The sequence below is a fragment of the Perna viridis genome, chromosome 3, assembly GCF_037379345.1.
Source record: "Perna viridis isolate PV_CMFRI_1.1 ecotype Kerala chromosome 3, ASM3737934v1, whole genome shotgun sequence".
NCBI lineage: Eukaryota > Metazoa > Mollusca > Bivalvia > Mytilida > Mytilidae > Perna > Perna viridis.
The window spans coordinates 33062549-33080034 of record NC_142447.1 but is presented as its reverse complement, the minus strand read 5'-3'; the positions used below and the strand labels follow the sequence as shown (position 1 = coordinate 33080034).

General features: G+C 33.2%; 1 protein-coding gene across 10 annotated transcripts in view; it reads left to right on the top strand.

The window, feature by feature from the left end:
- LOC148621928 (uncharacterized) overlaps positions 1-17486 on the top strand; it is a 74371-nt gene that overhangs the window by 50688 nt on the left and 6197 nt on the right. For all 10 annotated transcript variants that reach the window (XM_088576793.1, XM_088576786.1, XM_088576794.1 and 7 more), the window contains 4 exons: positions 10694-10876; positions 13814-14026; positions 16055-16174; positions 17181-17321. In XM_088576793.1, the coding sequence (XP_088432919.1) occupies positions 10694-10876; positions 13814-14026; positions 16055-16174; positions 17181-17321 (657 nt within the window). The remainder of the gene's footprint in view (positions 1-10693; positions 10877-13813; positions 14027-16054; positions 16175-17180; positions 17322-17486) is intronic.

Sequence of the window (17486 nt, the reverse complement as noted above, 5' to 3'; positions counted from 1 at the left end):
TATGGCCTTTTCCCCTTGATATTGCCATTTGTTATACAAACTTTCCTTTTTGACAGTTACTTTTTGCCTATTGCCTAGATTTATCAGTTTGGTATGTTTTTTTTTTCATGAAGTGAATAGATGTTGTATTTCTACACCATTATTTAAGTAAGGTGATTAGAATTGTAAAAGTGATGAAACAAACTTTTTTCTGCAGTGTTGATGAGTAGTTGGTGTAGGATTTGTTGTGTATATGATGGTGTTGAGAGAGGAAATGAAGTTGACACTAAAATAAATTAGATTTTCACTTGTAGGGATTGTGATTTTAAATTGATCAAACCAAAGCTGAAGAAACTTTATGCTTATGTTTAATCCTTCATCCAATCATTGCAGTGCATATAAGGCAGCCTTTCAATTTTTATAAGGAATATACTGAATCTAGGAAGCATTACTTTTATCTTGGTAAAACTGATCTGTGACCTGTAGTGGTTTAAAAAAAAACGTATTAGAATGAAATTAAATCCTATTCCTTTCAGTCTCAAAAGAGAAAATGCCTTGTCAATATGGAACTACTAATGATAAAATAACACACATTTTATGAAATTGTTCTGAATTCTGGATGAAGTGAACACATATTTTCTTCCTAAGTTCTGGTGCTCAGTAAACACACTTACTTCAATCTTAGTATTCAGCTACTACACTAATCCTAGTCCTAGTGCTCAACTACCACACTAACCTCAGTCCTAGTGCTCAGCTAACACACTAACCTCAGTCCTAGTGCTCAGCTAACACACTAACCTCAGTCCTAGTGCTCAATTACCACACTAACCTCAGTCCTAGTGCTCAATTACCACACTAACCTCAGTCATAGTGCTCAACTACCACACTAACCTCTGTACTGGTGCTCAGTAAACACACTTACCTCAATCCAAGTATTCAGCTAATACACTAATCTCAGTCCAAGTGCTCTGCTACCACACTAACCTCAGTCCTAGTGAAAAGCTAACACACTAACCACAGTCCTAGTGCTCAGCTGTTACACTTATCAGTTCTGGTGCTCAGCTATCACACTGTACTTAGTCTTAGTACTCAGTTATCATACTTGAGTCAGTCCTAGTGCTTTGATATCATATCACCGCCAGTCCAGTGCTCAACTACCACTCTTACCTCAGTCCTAGTGTTCAGCTATCATACTTTACTCAGACTTAGTACTCAGCTATCACACTTGACTCAGTCATTTTACTCAGTTACCACATTTGACTCAGACCTAGTACTCAGCTTTCACACTTGACTCAGTCCTAGTGCTTTGTGATCATACTTAACTTCAGTCCCACTGCTCCGCTACCACATTTATCTCAGCCCTAGTGCTTAGCTACCACACTAACCTCAGTCCAAGTGCTCAGCTTTCAGAGTTAACCAAATTCTATTACTCAGCTACTACACTTACCTCAGTCCTAGTGCTCAGCTTTCATGCTTAACGTTAGCTTAATACTCATTTATCACCCTTGACTCAGTCCTATTACTCAATTTAATACCACACTTGATTCAATCCTAGAGCTCAGATATCATGCTTAACTCTTACCTAGTACTCAGCTTTCACACTAGTCTAGTACTCAATTATTACACTATGTCCTAGTACTCAGTTATTTTGCTAAACTCAATCTTAGTACTCAGCTATCATTCCCAACTCAGTCGTAGTGCTCAGCTCTCATGCTTGACTCAATCCTGTTACTCAGTTTTCATTCTTACTCAGTCCTAGTTCTCATCATGCCTCATGCTTCATTCAGTCCCAGTCCTCATCTATCATGGTTAATTCAGTCCTAGTCTTCAGCTATTACAATTTGCTGTGTACATGTCCTAAGCTTCCACACTTGACTCTGCCTTAGTACTCAGCTTTCATGCTTAACTCGTTCCTAGAACTATGTTATCACACTTGACTCAGTCTTAGTGCTCAGTTATTACATTAACTCAGACCAAATATCTAGTTACTATGCTTAACTCAGTCCAAGTCTTCAGCTGTCAAGCAACTCAGTCCTGGTAATCAGTTATTACACTTACTCAGTCCTACTCCTCATTGATCATGCTTCATTCATTTCCAGTACTCAGCTTTTACACTTGAATCTGTCGTATAACACATCTTTTATGCTTAACTCAGTCATATTACTGAGCTTTTATGCTTAAATTAGTCCTATTACTCTGCTTTTATGCTTAACTCAGTCCTATTACTTAACTTTCATGCTTACTTAAAGCTTAGTACTCAGTTATCACACTTGACTCAGGCCTAGTTCTCAGTTATCACACTTGACTCAGTCCTACTACTCAGCTGTTACAATAACTTGGTCTTAGTACTCAGTGAACACTTGACTCAGTCCTACTACTCAGCTGTTACAATAACTTGGTCTTAGTACTCAGTGAACACTTGACTCAGTCCTACTACTCAGCTGTTACAATAACTTGGTCTTAGTACTCAGTGTTCATGCTTATTTCTGTCCCAGTATTCAGTTGTCACACTTTGCTCTGACCTATTATTCATATATATTGCACTTTCTTAAATGTGAATAAACTAATCTAAAAATTCAGCAATAAACCCTTGGAGAAACTTTCATCCAGACAAAACACTACATCAGGGTACATTGAAGCTTAAGAAATATTAAAAATACAGGCTAGACCAGATATTTGCAAGACATCTGTTATTTAAAAAAAAAACTGCTTCCAGTTGGGGGAACTTTATAAAACCAAACAATTCTTCGGACAATTTTATGAATTTGCCATCTCCCACTCATTACTAATGAAAAATTCCTAAACAAACTTGGCAAAATGATAAATGGCATGAAGTCTAATTTGTTAAAAAGGGAACCTGATACTTTTGCTTTGGACTTCGCTTGCACTTAAAGCCATTGCCTTCCTCATATTATACTCATTTATCACTCCAATGCAGTCCAATTACATATCAATCACACCACTACCGACCTAAAAAAGCAACAATTAACAATGCAGAATTAGTTAACAGCTAATCCACATAAAAACCCTTAGTTTTAAAGGACTAAAGTCATTATTATTTTCCTCCCCATAACCCTTTAGTCTTAAGTTAGCAATACCATGCTTTCATCTGATTTCAATTAAATTGCCTCTTTTTCACATTTTCATTACACTTTGTGTCATCATTACATCATTCCATTCTTGACAAGCAGTATTGAAAATAAAGTGACTTTTAATATCCAACTTTCATCTGTGAAATCCTTTGATGTTTTAAGTACCGGTCCACATAAAATTCAGACACTGCCAATGGTGAAGTGATTCATGGTGTAGAAAAACCCACCAAACAAACAATGCTTTTTCAATCTACATATGCTTTGCTTTTGCATATCGATAATTATTTCTTCATTCAGATCTGCACTTTTTAAAAAATCATACATCCGTCTCCCACTAAAATCATCCAAATGAAACCAACTCAAGAACTCATGCAAAGTGCCAATTTCATGTACAATCTTTATTATTTTTATCTCAAAAGCACAACAACCAAGTGGAGAATTAAGACAGGTAATGTGATCAGTAATTCTTTCTAAACAAGAAATAAAAGTGAATTTGGTTGGTTTCTGACATGCACAAATCACCTTCTGTCTGATTTTTAGAAAGAAGTCAGTAAGATAATTGCTGCCTTGTGATACTTTGAGAAATTAATCTCTGTTTTCTCACCTAGTAACCTTCTCCAATGATGTCAACTTCCTGTATGAGTGGAGATATTTTTTGCATCATAACATGTTTAACTTAATGTTTTGTCCTTGGTGTAACTCACTTTTAGACTGTTTATTACTTGGACCATTATAACACTTATATAATATGTATTATTTTGAATTACAATTTTTACAGGAGTAAATTCAACTTTATATATCCATGAAGTGACTTTCTTGTAACTCTATCTATTTGCTATTTAAGATATCAAATAGGCTATTATGGTGGTGTCTTCTCACTTAGCCAACATTTTGTATTTCAGGTACCTACAGGTAATTAAATTCATGTAGGCTAGGTGAGACTTTGCAATTGTTTTTACTGCAATTATTTAATTGATTGGGGCCTCTTCCATGGGGACTATAATAATTATTCAAGGTAAATGTGTCAATTTGTTGAGGTTTTTTTTATAATATGCAGGGGTTTGATAGAAAAAAGTAATAAATATATATATATTTATATTTTTTTTATTTCAGAAATAATAATTGATCAAATCACAATTTCAAGCAATAACACATAACAACATATTTTTATATTAAAGCAATGGTATTTTTTTATAATCAGCACTATATTCATATAAAAAAATTGTCTGCATGTTATTACATTTAATGTATATAGCTGATAGAACATCCCAGGACATGAATAAAATGTGCCATCACCAAACACTGTTTGTGAGTTGCATAACAGTTCCAAGTTGTTGTCTGTAGCAAACACTAACATTCGCTGATGTTGGTTGTTGGTGTTGTCTATTAGAAGAAAGCGATCACCGGCTGGTGTGTTTTTGAAGTTTTCATCGAGGTCTATATCAGCCTGAGTTTTTGGTAGCTTTGGTAGCACCTTAGAACGGCTTCTGTAGAGTGCAGCTTTACAACTTTCAAACGTCAGAATTTTCTCTATCATCTCATTGACATCATCGTCAAACTCATTATTACGAAGACTACTAAGCTCCTCATCAAAAATGGAAGGTATTGGTGACACCTCTTCCCTGCAACGCTTTTTTACTTTATTAATAAAGGCTGCTGCTGCTAAACCAATGTTATCTGAGTCATGGTTGTGGTTGTTGTTTATGGTAACAGGAACATTATCTAGTGTTGTCAGAGTAGCAGGACATTGACGTGAGACGCATCTCCAGTAGCAACGGTCGTTGCGTCTAGTTTTTATTGAATATTTGTAACCATTATGAAGCAAATAATGACCACCGCGGCCATTTTCAAGAAAGTCTACGTGTACTTGAGCGTTCGCCATGAGAACTGAAATGATAAATCTGCTAGTTGGCCCCACATTTATATACTCTTCCATAGCATCCCAAGCTATAGTGAGTATGCATCTGTCAAGTAGAGTGGTGCAAGCTGAACATATCTTATCTTTAATTATTTTAATTTATATTAATTAATATCAATTAATAATAATTATTCTCAATTAAGAATAGCAGTCATTTCATTTTATTAAATTTTATTTACAGAATTTAAAAATTAAACTTATATTTTTTTATTTTTATATTTGAAATATATATATTTATATATTTTTTTTAAAGATAATTAAAAAATGTTTTGTATTATTTTATAAATACTTTTAAAAATATATCATTAATATTTTTTTTTTATTTTACCCAACATAAATGTAGCCCTTTGGGTGGCCTCAATAAAACAGTTATAAAAACAATATTTCTAAATGTTATTTTAACACCCCAATTACCTATGTTGGCCAGATGAGACTATCAATTTTCAAAATGTTGGCTAAGTGAGAATGAACCATTATGGTATCATTGTAGGAATTTTGAGTATGTTTTCTTAAGATTTTTAACATGGTTTGTTTGAACTAAAGTATATATAAGAGTAATTTGAATACATGTGTTAAGAAGTATTAATATTGTCATAAGGCTTGCAGTGATTTTGTTACCCTCAATTAACCTCTGAATATGGGCTATTTCCCCTAGCAGTTTTTTTTTAATCATACAAAATTATCAAAAATAACAGTTTACCCTAGCCTTTTCTGTTCCCAGTTTACTAATTATTTTCCCAAATCCAACAGGAGGGGACATTTTTTAAAAAGAGAAATAAAATCACTGACTTGGTAGTACATGCATCAATACAGTTGGATGTGATATAAATTTCATGTTTGAATGGTGTATGTACTTTTTTGTTTATTGGCTAAGCCTGAAAATATATCAGATATTAATATTGGAAGAAAAATTCACAACATTTCTTGTGGATTAAGTATTGTCTTGACATGTATGGTGCTGTGATTTCTCATTAAAATCTGTGGGTAATGATGTTTACTTCCTTTTAGATACTTAATTAATATCACATAATCAATAATCTTCTGTCATACCTATCAAATTAATGATCTGTAATTAGAATTCATATGGTGGTACCATTATACAATATTTCTCATATACATGCAACAATAAAACTATTTACAAATCAAGAATGACTGGCCAAGGTGGATAATTGGAAGACATATAAGAAGTGTATTTGTGAAGTCAGATGTCCTGTACTGCATACTTAACAGCCAATCTACCATAGAACCATGCACTATGTGCTTTAAGGATGAAACTTAGTGATTATTGAAACCTTAGTTGTATAAGAATTCACCAAAAATATTTCACCTGGAATCTTTCTCAGAAAAAAAGTATGGGAAATCTTGTCATTCTAAAGATGGTGCTGTAACATCTGTACTAAGAGCACAAAAACAAAAAAAACTCTGGCTTTTTATGCTCGTATCCATCTTAACATATAACAAAATTTCGATAAAATCCATTGACTTGTCATGTGGACCCATCTGTAATGCTTTTACATGGTTTTATGGTAGGTTGGGTGTTAAAAAGTAATTCCACCGAAACTTTACCAGGATGTTCTCACTTTAATAATATGTTGTCCTGTCATTGTTAGTAGACACCATAACTCCACTTCCAGTATTGGTTGATCTTGATAAAATTTTACAAGTTGTCATATCCAGAAGTAAATTTAATACATATTTTGGGGGTTTGTTTTAACTATCATGAGCAAACAAGTATCTTACATAATTTAACTCTATAACAAAGATTCAGAGTATGCATCTCAATTATATGATAAAGCAATTGATTTTTTGGATGATTTTAGTAAAATGCAAGGATTTTCTGCTTTATTGACAATAGTTTGAATAATAGAGGGTTATGGCTTCTTACTATCTAGAGAGCTAAAAATGGAAAGGAAGCATTTTGTAAAGTTTTAAAACATTATTTATAACTTATGTATAAATGAAAGTGCATGGCATTATACAGACAGGAAATACTGCAACATGTTTTTTTTTGGTTTGAAAAACACCTGCCCCCGTGCAGGACCGGGTGATAAAAGAATAGGCCTGCAGCAGCGCTAAGCTTGTCGTATAAGGCGACTAAATAGTGCTCAGAAACCTAGCCGGGGGCTAGGCGCTCTGCCCACAGAGCAACTGGGATGTGTACCCCAGGTGGTGGAATGGAGTACCCCTGGCGTGTTACATGCTGGGGTTGTCAGGCTATAATACAGAAAACCTGACCGCAAACCATAGTGGTGCACCGTGTTGGGAAAGATGCCACGTTCCTCGCACGTTAAAGAACCCTGATGTGGTATTCGATAGGAGTAGGAACCTTTGCGCTCCGCCACAGGAGGCTAAATTGCCCGATCTTACCCATCCCCCCTTTTTCCAGTGGCATTCAAAATTTGTCGACCCTATTATCCTTGTGACCCGTCCTTTTTTTTCATCTCATGTTCATTATATCATCCATTTCATGTTTATTGTCTGAATATAGCTGAAATATTGCTGCTCGGACGTTAAACCCCAACAAACAAAACGAAAAACACCTGAAAAAATGTTTATCATGAGTTTTTCAAATGTTGAGGACCACTATGAAATACATGTGTTTAGGACTAACAAATTAATTCCTGTAAAACAAGGAAACATAGATCCTATGTATTTTAATGTCCCTGTGCTGCGTCACGAGGGGACATGGAAATGCCATGCCTCTGTCTGCAATAAGTTTGTTTTTGGTATGTGGCCTTATGAAGAGCTACAGATTAAGTTCGGCTATGGTTACGGTTGAATGATTTTTATGGAAGTTATGGCCCTTGGACTTAAAAAATTTCAGTGAATTTACAGCTTTCTGCACTTTTTTGTAATGCTTTTATCAATTAATTTTATATTTTGTATGTAGTCTTACTATGAGAAGTTACAGATTAAGTTTGACTTTGGTTATGGTTGAATGATTTTTAGGGAAGTAACAGGCCTTGGACATAGAAAATTTCAGTGAATTTACAGTTTCCCACACTTTTTTTGTAATGCTTTTGCCAATTGATTTTATATTTTGTATGTAGTCTTACTATGAGAAGGTACAGATTAAGTTCGACTTTGGTTAAGGTTGATTGATATATATGTAAGTTACGGCCCTTGAACTTGGGAAATTTTCAGTGAATTTAAAGTTTTCCACACTTTTTTAGCAGGGTACATTGGAACTCTGTTCTTTTATATGACTACATATATGAAAAGTGAATGGTTTTCATGGGATTTTCTAAATCGTATGTTTTTATGGGTTTTAAATGCCCAAAAAAATGTATATTTCCTTCTTTGTCCAGTACATTTATTTCTCTGTTTTTAAACATTTTAAAGCAGTTTTCCTATGTACCAAAGTTCCATATTGCAAAGGTCAAACTTAATTATTTGGGTTCTGAATCACCTGGGGAAGGGCCAAATGAGATTTCCAGTTTTGGATTTTAATTCGTTTTAAAAAATATTCCCAAGATTTATAAATCAACTTGGGGCCACTAATCTTTCAGTTAAGTATGCCTTGATAAATTATCTGTTTCCCCCTACAAGCTACAGTATAATGGCTTTTGATAGGTATGTAGCAGAAATGTAGATTTTCCTTCATTTTCAAGGGGATTTATTTATACACCCATGATCAGTCTTTTTGAGAACCCTTGTCAGTCTTATTATTTTTTTTTCGAAATAAACAGAGGATAAATATGGAATAATTCTGATGTAGTTCTGCGTAACATGATTTAATTTTCATTGCCATATTTCCCTACATGGAGAAGTTAAAGTATATCAATAAGATTGTATAACAATATTGCACTCAAACATTCCTGTGTAAAGTTTTCTAGAATAAAACTTTTTCTTTTAATTGGAACTGCTACATTGCCAATGGGGTTTTTATTTCTAGGAATTTCAAAATAATTACTATCCCAGGGGTTCTTTAAACTTAGAAATAACCAATCCTAACTTAGTTGTAGGTTAGGCAGTGTTCTCTGATTTGATTTTCTTCAATCTCTGATGGTTGATATGACTCTTGGCACTTTAAGTCTTCATGAATTAAAGAGATAATTACATAAACAGCTATATAATGTCTTTATTTTATGATACAAATAATTTATGAATGCAGGGATATTTTTAAGGTTGCTTGACAGAACTGTGGGTGTACTAAAACAATGATTTAAAATGTAATGCTAGGTTGAATATCCAAATATCCAAAGAGTGAAAAAATGTAGGGGGCAGATATAACATGAAAGTTAAAAATACCAATTACTAACAAAAAAGCAAGTGCATGATACATTTTATAAGATGATGTGTTTTGCTCAGAGAATTCAACTTCTAATTCTGGGAAGTATAGTCTTACTTAGTATTAAACTGTATTTCATTGTACATAGTGATTGATATTTCAACAATTGTGAGGCTTGGTTTTAGAGTACTGTGAAAGTACTATTGTTCGTGGGGTACCAATTTTCGTGGATTTCATGGGTAAATGTAAACCATGAAATTAAATTCCCAAAGAAATAGATTACTTATTTTAAATTGTATGACAGGATCATCAAAACCACGAATTCAAGAATCCACGAACTTGTGCTTTTTCCCTAAACCACGAAAATTGCTACCCACGAATAAAAGTGCTTTCACAGAAGTACTAGATTAATGATTTGAGATTCTAGCCCTCCAACCTCTATAAAACTCAGTAATATAACAACACTCTTTTGGTGGCTTCAGTTACACTCCTTTTTTTCCTATAGTATTCTATGTTTTTCCTGAATGCATTTTATGACCGCTGAATCTGATTTGATTGTGACGTGTAGACAGACTCTTGAATTATTGTGTTTCTGGAACTCTAACTGCTCTGTTTCCACTTTTTATGTTTCCATTCTGTCAAGTGAAACCAATGTTTTTCATTTCCTTTTTTATGCTACATTAAACATTAACAGTTTCCACACCAAAGTTTATTAATAGCTTTGTGCTAACTTCTCTTATAGAATTCATCAATTTGAAGTACTTTCTTGGAGCCTTTCTACTTCATTGTGGGAAGAGAAAGAGCCAGCCAAATTTGATGCCTGATTTAGTTTTATTGCAATATTTTTGTAGTCATTAAACTGAGCTGGCTCGTTTACAGCACCTCTTTCACCTCTTAAGGGCAGTTATGAGCCACATTTAGAAACAAATTGCAGATTAGGCGTGCTGTCACTAAGTCTAGCTTTCTAGAAGGGTTTCATTTCTCCATATAGTTTAAGTAATATGGCGGTGCTGTCTTGACTTTGCAACTGAAGTTGACCAATTTTTGTGTCCTAATGGAATTAAAGTGTACTGACTTGTACATTTACAAAAGTAAACGTAACAATGATAATTTTTATTTATGAGTGATAATATTTTCATTTTAATTTATCCTTCTTTGTTAATAGAAAACATTATACTCCTGTCCAATCTGTGAGTTCTATTGTGAAGTAGTATTAGTGTCTAAAGTATGGTGATTGTGATGTGTTACATGCAATAAACTTACATTTCTTGTATTTTTCCTGTAAAGGCATATGTTAATCTAATATATGGTCTATTTGTAGTTTTTGTTGTACTGGTTTTAACGTCTTATATAAACTGAAAATGGACATTGTTTGTATATTAATGTTCTTTATATTTGAAAATGGTCATTAGCCCTGTTTTTAGTGAATCTTTAATTTAATTTCCAAAGGTTCATTCTTTGATATATTTTTAGGCTCAGTTGATAGCCCAGTCTATTGGCCAGGCCTTCCAGGTGGCCTATATGGAATTTCTGAAGGCCAATGGAATAGAAGATCCTGGTCTCATGAAAGAGATAGACTACCAAGATGTCCTCAATCAGCAGGAGATTTATGGAGAGGAATTGAATTTGTTTGCTAATAAGGAAAAGCACAAAGAGGTATGAAATATAAATGCTTGGTATTATGAATTAGGATTTTTTCCGACGCAGTCAGTATAATTTTGCTTTTTATCCTTTGACCTTAAAGACGCTCTTCCATGGAAATGCAAGTCACCTGATTGCAATTTTGTTTCCTGATTGGCCAAATACTGATAAGTTAGTGGCATTTGAAGAAAAACTGTATCGAAAATTGAAATTGCGTGCCATGTGTTATTTCCTAAATGAAATGTAGAAAAAAGAACAAATTTTACTGCGTCGGCTAACATTTGTCATCAAGAAACTGCTTGTTTGTTATTACATTCAATATCAAATTGTCATATTGAATAGTACATGTATCTGTCTTATCCTATGACAATCGAAGAAGCTGATGTCTGTATGTATTGCTTCATTGTAACAGTTTCAGTTCTTCTTATCAAAAAATAAAATAATCTCAATCTTTTTCATTTAAATGGGTAAAGGTACTTATTAACAGATGAAATATTATTTTTTAAATCCTGAATTGGGTTCCTATTTAAATGCAAAGGTTTTACTGAAAAAGCCAGATATTTAGGGAATGTTTATCTTACAATAAATGTTGATATTGCTGATAGCTATAATGTTCCTAGGAATGATATGGTTAAGATCTATAAAAAGACATGATGACATATCTCTTTTCACATTTATTGGACTCATTTACAGTTCTAGCCAGAAAGCACTTAGAATTGCTAATAACTAGTTTTATTCTATGAATATCATTTCTTTCTTGTCTTGAATTTTCTTGAATTATTTAACTGTATGATAGCCAAAACTTTAACAAGAGTTGTCTCCTGGTAGAGATATAATTGTGAACAGTCTCATCAATATGCATTGAAGATTTGACTGCCACTTACACAAAATGACAAAAGTTGTCTCTAAGGAATTTGCTTTACTCAAACAGCTTAATCAAATTAATAAAAATAAATCATCACAGTCTCCTGGGTGTAAACATCACATGCATGAGACGATTTAATCCTGTAATGTTCTGTGATAAACATTGTTGTCTATAGAATAACTGTTGGGGTAGTTTTAAGCCCCCCCCCCCCTATAGAGCTGAAATATTGCTGCTCAGACGTTAAACCCCAACAAACAAACAGAATCAAACAGTATATGTTGGTACAATCCCACCATTAGCACCAGCACACTACACACAAAACACTCATTTAAAAATGTTTATGCAATGATTTAACAGCTGAGAGGTTATCTAATTGAAATCAGTGATATAAATGCACACATTTACCTGTGTGCATTTACATCTACCAGTCCATGCTCCCAGTTTTTAGTGGAGTCCGAGTTGCTCATTTATTTTTGTTACTTTGTATGTATGATTTTAGTTACTTTATGTTCTTTGTTGTGTATGTCTGTTTTCCATGTCTGGTCTTTGTACCTGGATTACATTCTTTTGATTACTGCTATAACCTTGGTTCCCTTGATTACTCTATTTAACACATTCTATGACATAAATCTACAATTTTAATCCAACTTCCATACAGGGGAGGTTAAATGGAACAGCTGTTATTTTGTCTATGCCTTAGGAAATTTTTGTCACAAAAATTACCATATTTGTCATATAAGAAAAGAAATAATTCCTTCTTGGGGTAGATTTGTACTCATTTTAACATGGGTTTGGCATGTATATTCTCATTTAACACCTTGCTGTCGCTTGGTGTTTAATAATCAAATATAAATGCTGTAACCATGTTAAAATGAGTACAAATTCACCCCCTCCACGAATTATTTCTTAATTGTTGAGTACAAATAAATTTAGACTACATTTTACCAGTTTTAAGAGTAATGGCTAGTGTAGAGAAATCTTCTATTTGAAAAGTATATTCAGTGTTCAAAGAATTAGGTCCTTCCCTGTGGAAATAAAGAAGTGTGGTCAGTTGTCACATTTCTGTCTTGATTTGAAGTAGGAAGTATTTTGAACCTCTTTTAGAGAAAGTTAAGATTTGTCATTAATGCTTCACAGAAGAAATGGAAGTATCTGACACAATTCCTTAACAACCATTTACATTCTAACAGAGATTGTAGCTTTAATTCGTGATTGATTCTCCTTGATTGAAATTTCTGAATAGAAACTATTAAGTTTAGACACAGATATGGCACTATAGATAAGTGAATGTTCTACTCCATAAACACTAAGATCCAGGAATACAGTGGTGACTTCTTTTCAAATCTTCACATGACGCTTTGAAATTAAATCTATTATAATTTGAATAATTCATCAACAAAGTGACAAGGACCAATGAAAATGACAAGTTTTGTTCCATTTTTATCAGTCTTCTCCTTCCTGTCAGGAAGGCAAGAAAGGAAATAATTACATTAGGACCGTAATTTTATCACTGAAGCAGTACCTTTCTAATGTATTTATGAAGGAGAATGTTTCTTATCTTGGAAGCACAGTGACATTGATTGAAATACTGTTGTCTGATGTGAAGAAACTTGATGTGTCTTCTTGTCATTACCCATGATGTCACCAATTAAGAAGAACAAATTTTAAGTAATTCCATGTTGAAAGATTTTTAAATGCTGATAGCAATTTTTTTACATTGATACTGAGTTACAAAGACTGTTCAAATCAAGGATTGGCTAATAACTTACTTATGAAGTGTACAATAGCTGGTTTAATATTGGAATATGTATATGTTTTGCATTTTGAAATAGAATGAATATATGAGGGTAGAAAGCAGTCAGTATGAATGTTACAAATCTAAAGCTTATCTTGAAGATGAAAATTCACTGTTTGTACACTGTCTCATGAATAATTAAGAACCCCGGTTGGACATTACAGGGTTCTTTTCCAATGACTGGTTGACATAATTGCAACATTGGTGTTAACAATATGTTATAAATAAATCTTTTCTGTTTGAAAATCTTGCTAATATAACATGAACTCAGGAAATAATTATATATTTTCAGGTCATAGTCCCAAAGGTAAAAGGTGAAGTACTAGGAGTTGTGATAGTCGAGTCAGGCTGGGGGTCAATGGTTCCTACTGTTGTCATAGCTAACATGGCGCCCACTGGTCCAGCTGCCAGATGTGGCATGTTAAACATTGGAGACCAGATCATTTCTGTAAATGGTGTCAGTTTAGTGGGTTTACCACTGTCAGCATGTCAGAATTACATCAAGGTAAGGGGTCTTATTTGGTAGGATCACTTCCACATACCTGGTATGATACCTTATAAACAAATGTAGGACGTTTGGCCAGTGGACATTTCGGCCAAAGTTTATTCATTTCCCATGTAATTGGTTCATAATAGTAGAATATGGAAACTTGTTATAGATTGGTTACCGCAATTTAGGTAAACAAAAATTATGTCTTTTAATAGAAAAGTTGTAGTTTATTGACAGGTTATAATTCTTTGTTGTTTTTTATTTCCAAAATAATTGTAATTTGTTGTAATTATTTGACTAGAATTGACATTTTGGTAGAAATGTCCAAGGCCAAAACATCTGCCCACCCTTGTTAACACTATACATACTACACTTACATACCACAGATAATAAAAAATGTCCAACAGAATGCTGGAAAAGAAAAAGAAATTTGTCCCAAAATTAACATTTGTAAAGAACTAGAATTCTCTAAAACAGAAAAAAATAGGAGTCATACTGGCTATGATTGAGATGGAAACCAGCAAATATCAGTAATACCTCTTGTGAGGGATGCATAAGAGCTTAGGTAAGAAAAATCAATATGCATGATTTTAAATTGAAAATTGCCATATCAATTATACTCTGCATCATTAAACTACAAATTAAATGATAGCTGTGGAGAATGTCTAGAAATTTACTTTTTTTATTAATTTACTCTCTTTTAGGTTAATGATTCCAATTAGTACAGCTGGCAACTGTGACATAAGCCCTTTAGTAATCAGCTTTACTATCTTTTTTTGTATATTTGGACTTTGTATCATCAAAGAAAGTCTCAGACACTGGATTTCTTCAAATAAACTAGCTTGACAGTCTGATTGAAAATGCTTGTCCTGTGTCCATCCTTATATTGTATACATATGGTCAGGATAGATAAGTCAATTCAATTAACTCAGAACTATGGCCATTTTTCATTTCTTTATCAGAACATCCTTTCCTTGACCATTATTAGTATCATGTGTTGGTGACTATTCTTTAGGTACAATGAAAGAGGGAAAGTGGAAGAATCTTCATCTGCCAGAATTTTTTTCTATTGTTGAATGTAAAATGTTTCATCAATAAAATTGTAATTTATGGTTCTATAAGGAAAAGGAAATATTCTAACTGCTGTTTATTTGCTAAGCACAATTGAACAATCAGTTTTCTTGGTTTTGGTTACCACATTTATTACTCAAATTCTAAATGTATTATTCCTAGCACAAATAAGAAACTTGATTAGAGGTCATGATTTAAGTCAATAACCAATGGCTTTGCTGTTTCTACTTTCTCTATGCTAGTCAGGTATAAAGTTTCCTAATGGCTTTAATGGTTAGAATGGTTTGAATTCGATTAGATATTTCAGTATCCATTTTGTTAATGGACAGTATGATCTCTGAGTACAAATTATATATAACAAATAGGACTGAAAAAGTTAAATAGAGACACTGTAATTGTACTTATTTTTTGAATGAATTCATTTTCATGAAATTTGGGGTCAGTTATTACTCACAAAAATATACCCATTTAATGTTAAGCATATTGTAATTTTCATCATAAAATGAACTTAAGTACTCTAAAAAAATATTTGAAAACTGTCAGTTGTACTTGTTTTCTTCATTGGTTTTGATAATTCATACAATTATCTCCCATCTTTCACAAAAACCATGGACTGTAGAATTTAGTTTTCCATCTCTTGACCTGCCCTGAGTTTGGTTTCTGGAGCATATAACTTCAGTAGGCATATATAGATTTCAAAGAAACTTATACAAGAAAAGGCTCAAAGTGATCAAGTCAAAGTACTTAAAATATATCTCTTTTGTTGGGCAAAAATTTGTTTTTGAAATTATAACTTCCGCTTAGCTTTGAGATATTTAATGAAAATGTGAAGGAGTGATAAAATACCTATTGAGTTTAGTAGATTAGAGTGCATGGTGAAGCATATGTTCAAAGTTACAAATAATTAATGACTTAGAATTATTGAAATAAGAATTTTTCATTTTTTTTCATGCATACTAATATATTTTGCAGAATGTAAAGACCCAGACAGTAGTGAAGTTGTCCGTTGTACCCTGTCCACCTGTTGTAGAAGTTCTGGTGAAACGACCAGATGTTAAATACCAGCTTGGCTTTAGTGTACAGAATGGTGTTGTATGTATATTTAAATTGTGTCAATGAGTGTAGAGAGTTAATGATTGTAATATCAGTCAAATTTGCAATGAGTTGGTTCCAATTTCTGACCATATACAGTTTCGTATACATGTACTGGATACAATTCCACCACTGGTTTTCAGTATGTACCAAACAAGTGTATTGTTCTTACCTGTTTTCTTTAAAGAAGTCCTGCAAAGTATTGTGCTAATACTTGCGCTTATAGAAGGAAGCCTGATTCCAAAAATGAGAATACCAATAAAATATCAAAGTTTCCTATTCTAGAATATCATGAAATATATCTTTTCTTGTAGTAAAACCCTTTTGAATCAGTACATGAAGTAAATTTCCAATCCTCCATATTTACCAGAGTTACTCTATATTTAGAAAATCGATACTCAAACAAATTTACTTTCACTTTGAATTGTCGGAATTCGGAATTTGTTCAGGTATGAGGACACAATTAATTTCATAGTGCATTTCAACAGACCCATCTTGACATATAAAAAAAATTCCACCGCTTCAAACTCATTCAAACTTTACCAATATGGAAACATGTATAAAAGCAGATTTCTATAAGAGTGCTAGAAAAATTCACCATCATATTTTATTTTTAGCAACTTTGCTTCAGAAACCCTGCAGACATGAAAAGTGACCACTGCCAAATGTCCTAAATTTTGACCTTCTTTCAAAGGACCAAATCACAACTCCACATAAAATTATGAAGAAACACACTAAAAAAAAGGAACTATATTTGTATACAACGAAAAGTCAAGGGGAATTAATTGTGATCTCGTACCTATTTCAGTGATAGTGTTGGGGGGTGTGTGTGTCAGTGTGACCGACCCTCTAGGCAATTTTTTGGGAGTCAGATCACATTTTTATGCGTAAATTACGCAAAGATTTGCGTTAAAGGAAACACTGGTAAAATGTTACACACTTGCCTTAACTATTAGCAACTAAAAGAGAAAACAAGAGATAGCTTTAATTAAATTTACTTTTTCAGATATGTAGTTTACTAAGAGGAGGTATAGCTGAGAGAGGTGGTGTCAGAGTAGGTCACAGAATTATTGAAATTAATAACCAAAGTGTTGTAGCAGTACCTCATGAAAAAATAGTCTCATTATTGGCTAATTCTGTTGGTGAAGTAAGTATAGAGGTCATAAATCAATTCTATTTTGTTTGATTTTGAGATACATGATGCTGTGTATATTATGGGTAACTTGTGCATGATAAATGAGAATTGAGTGTAGTACCTTATTTTTGAATAATGCATCAGGTAGTTAGACAAGTAAATAAAGTGCTGTTGTCC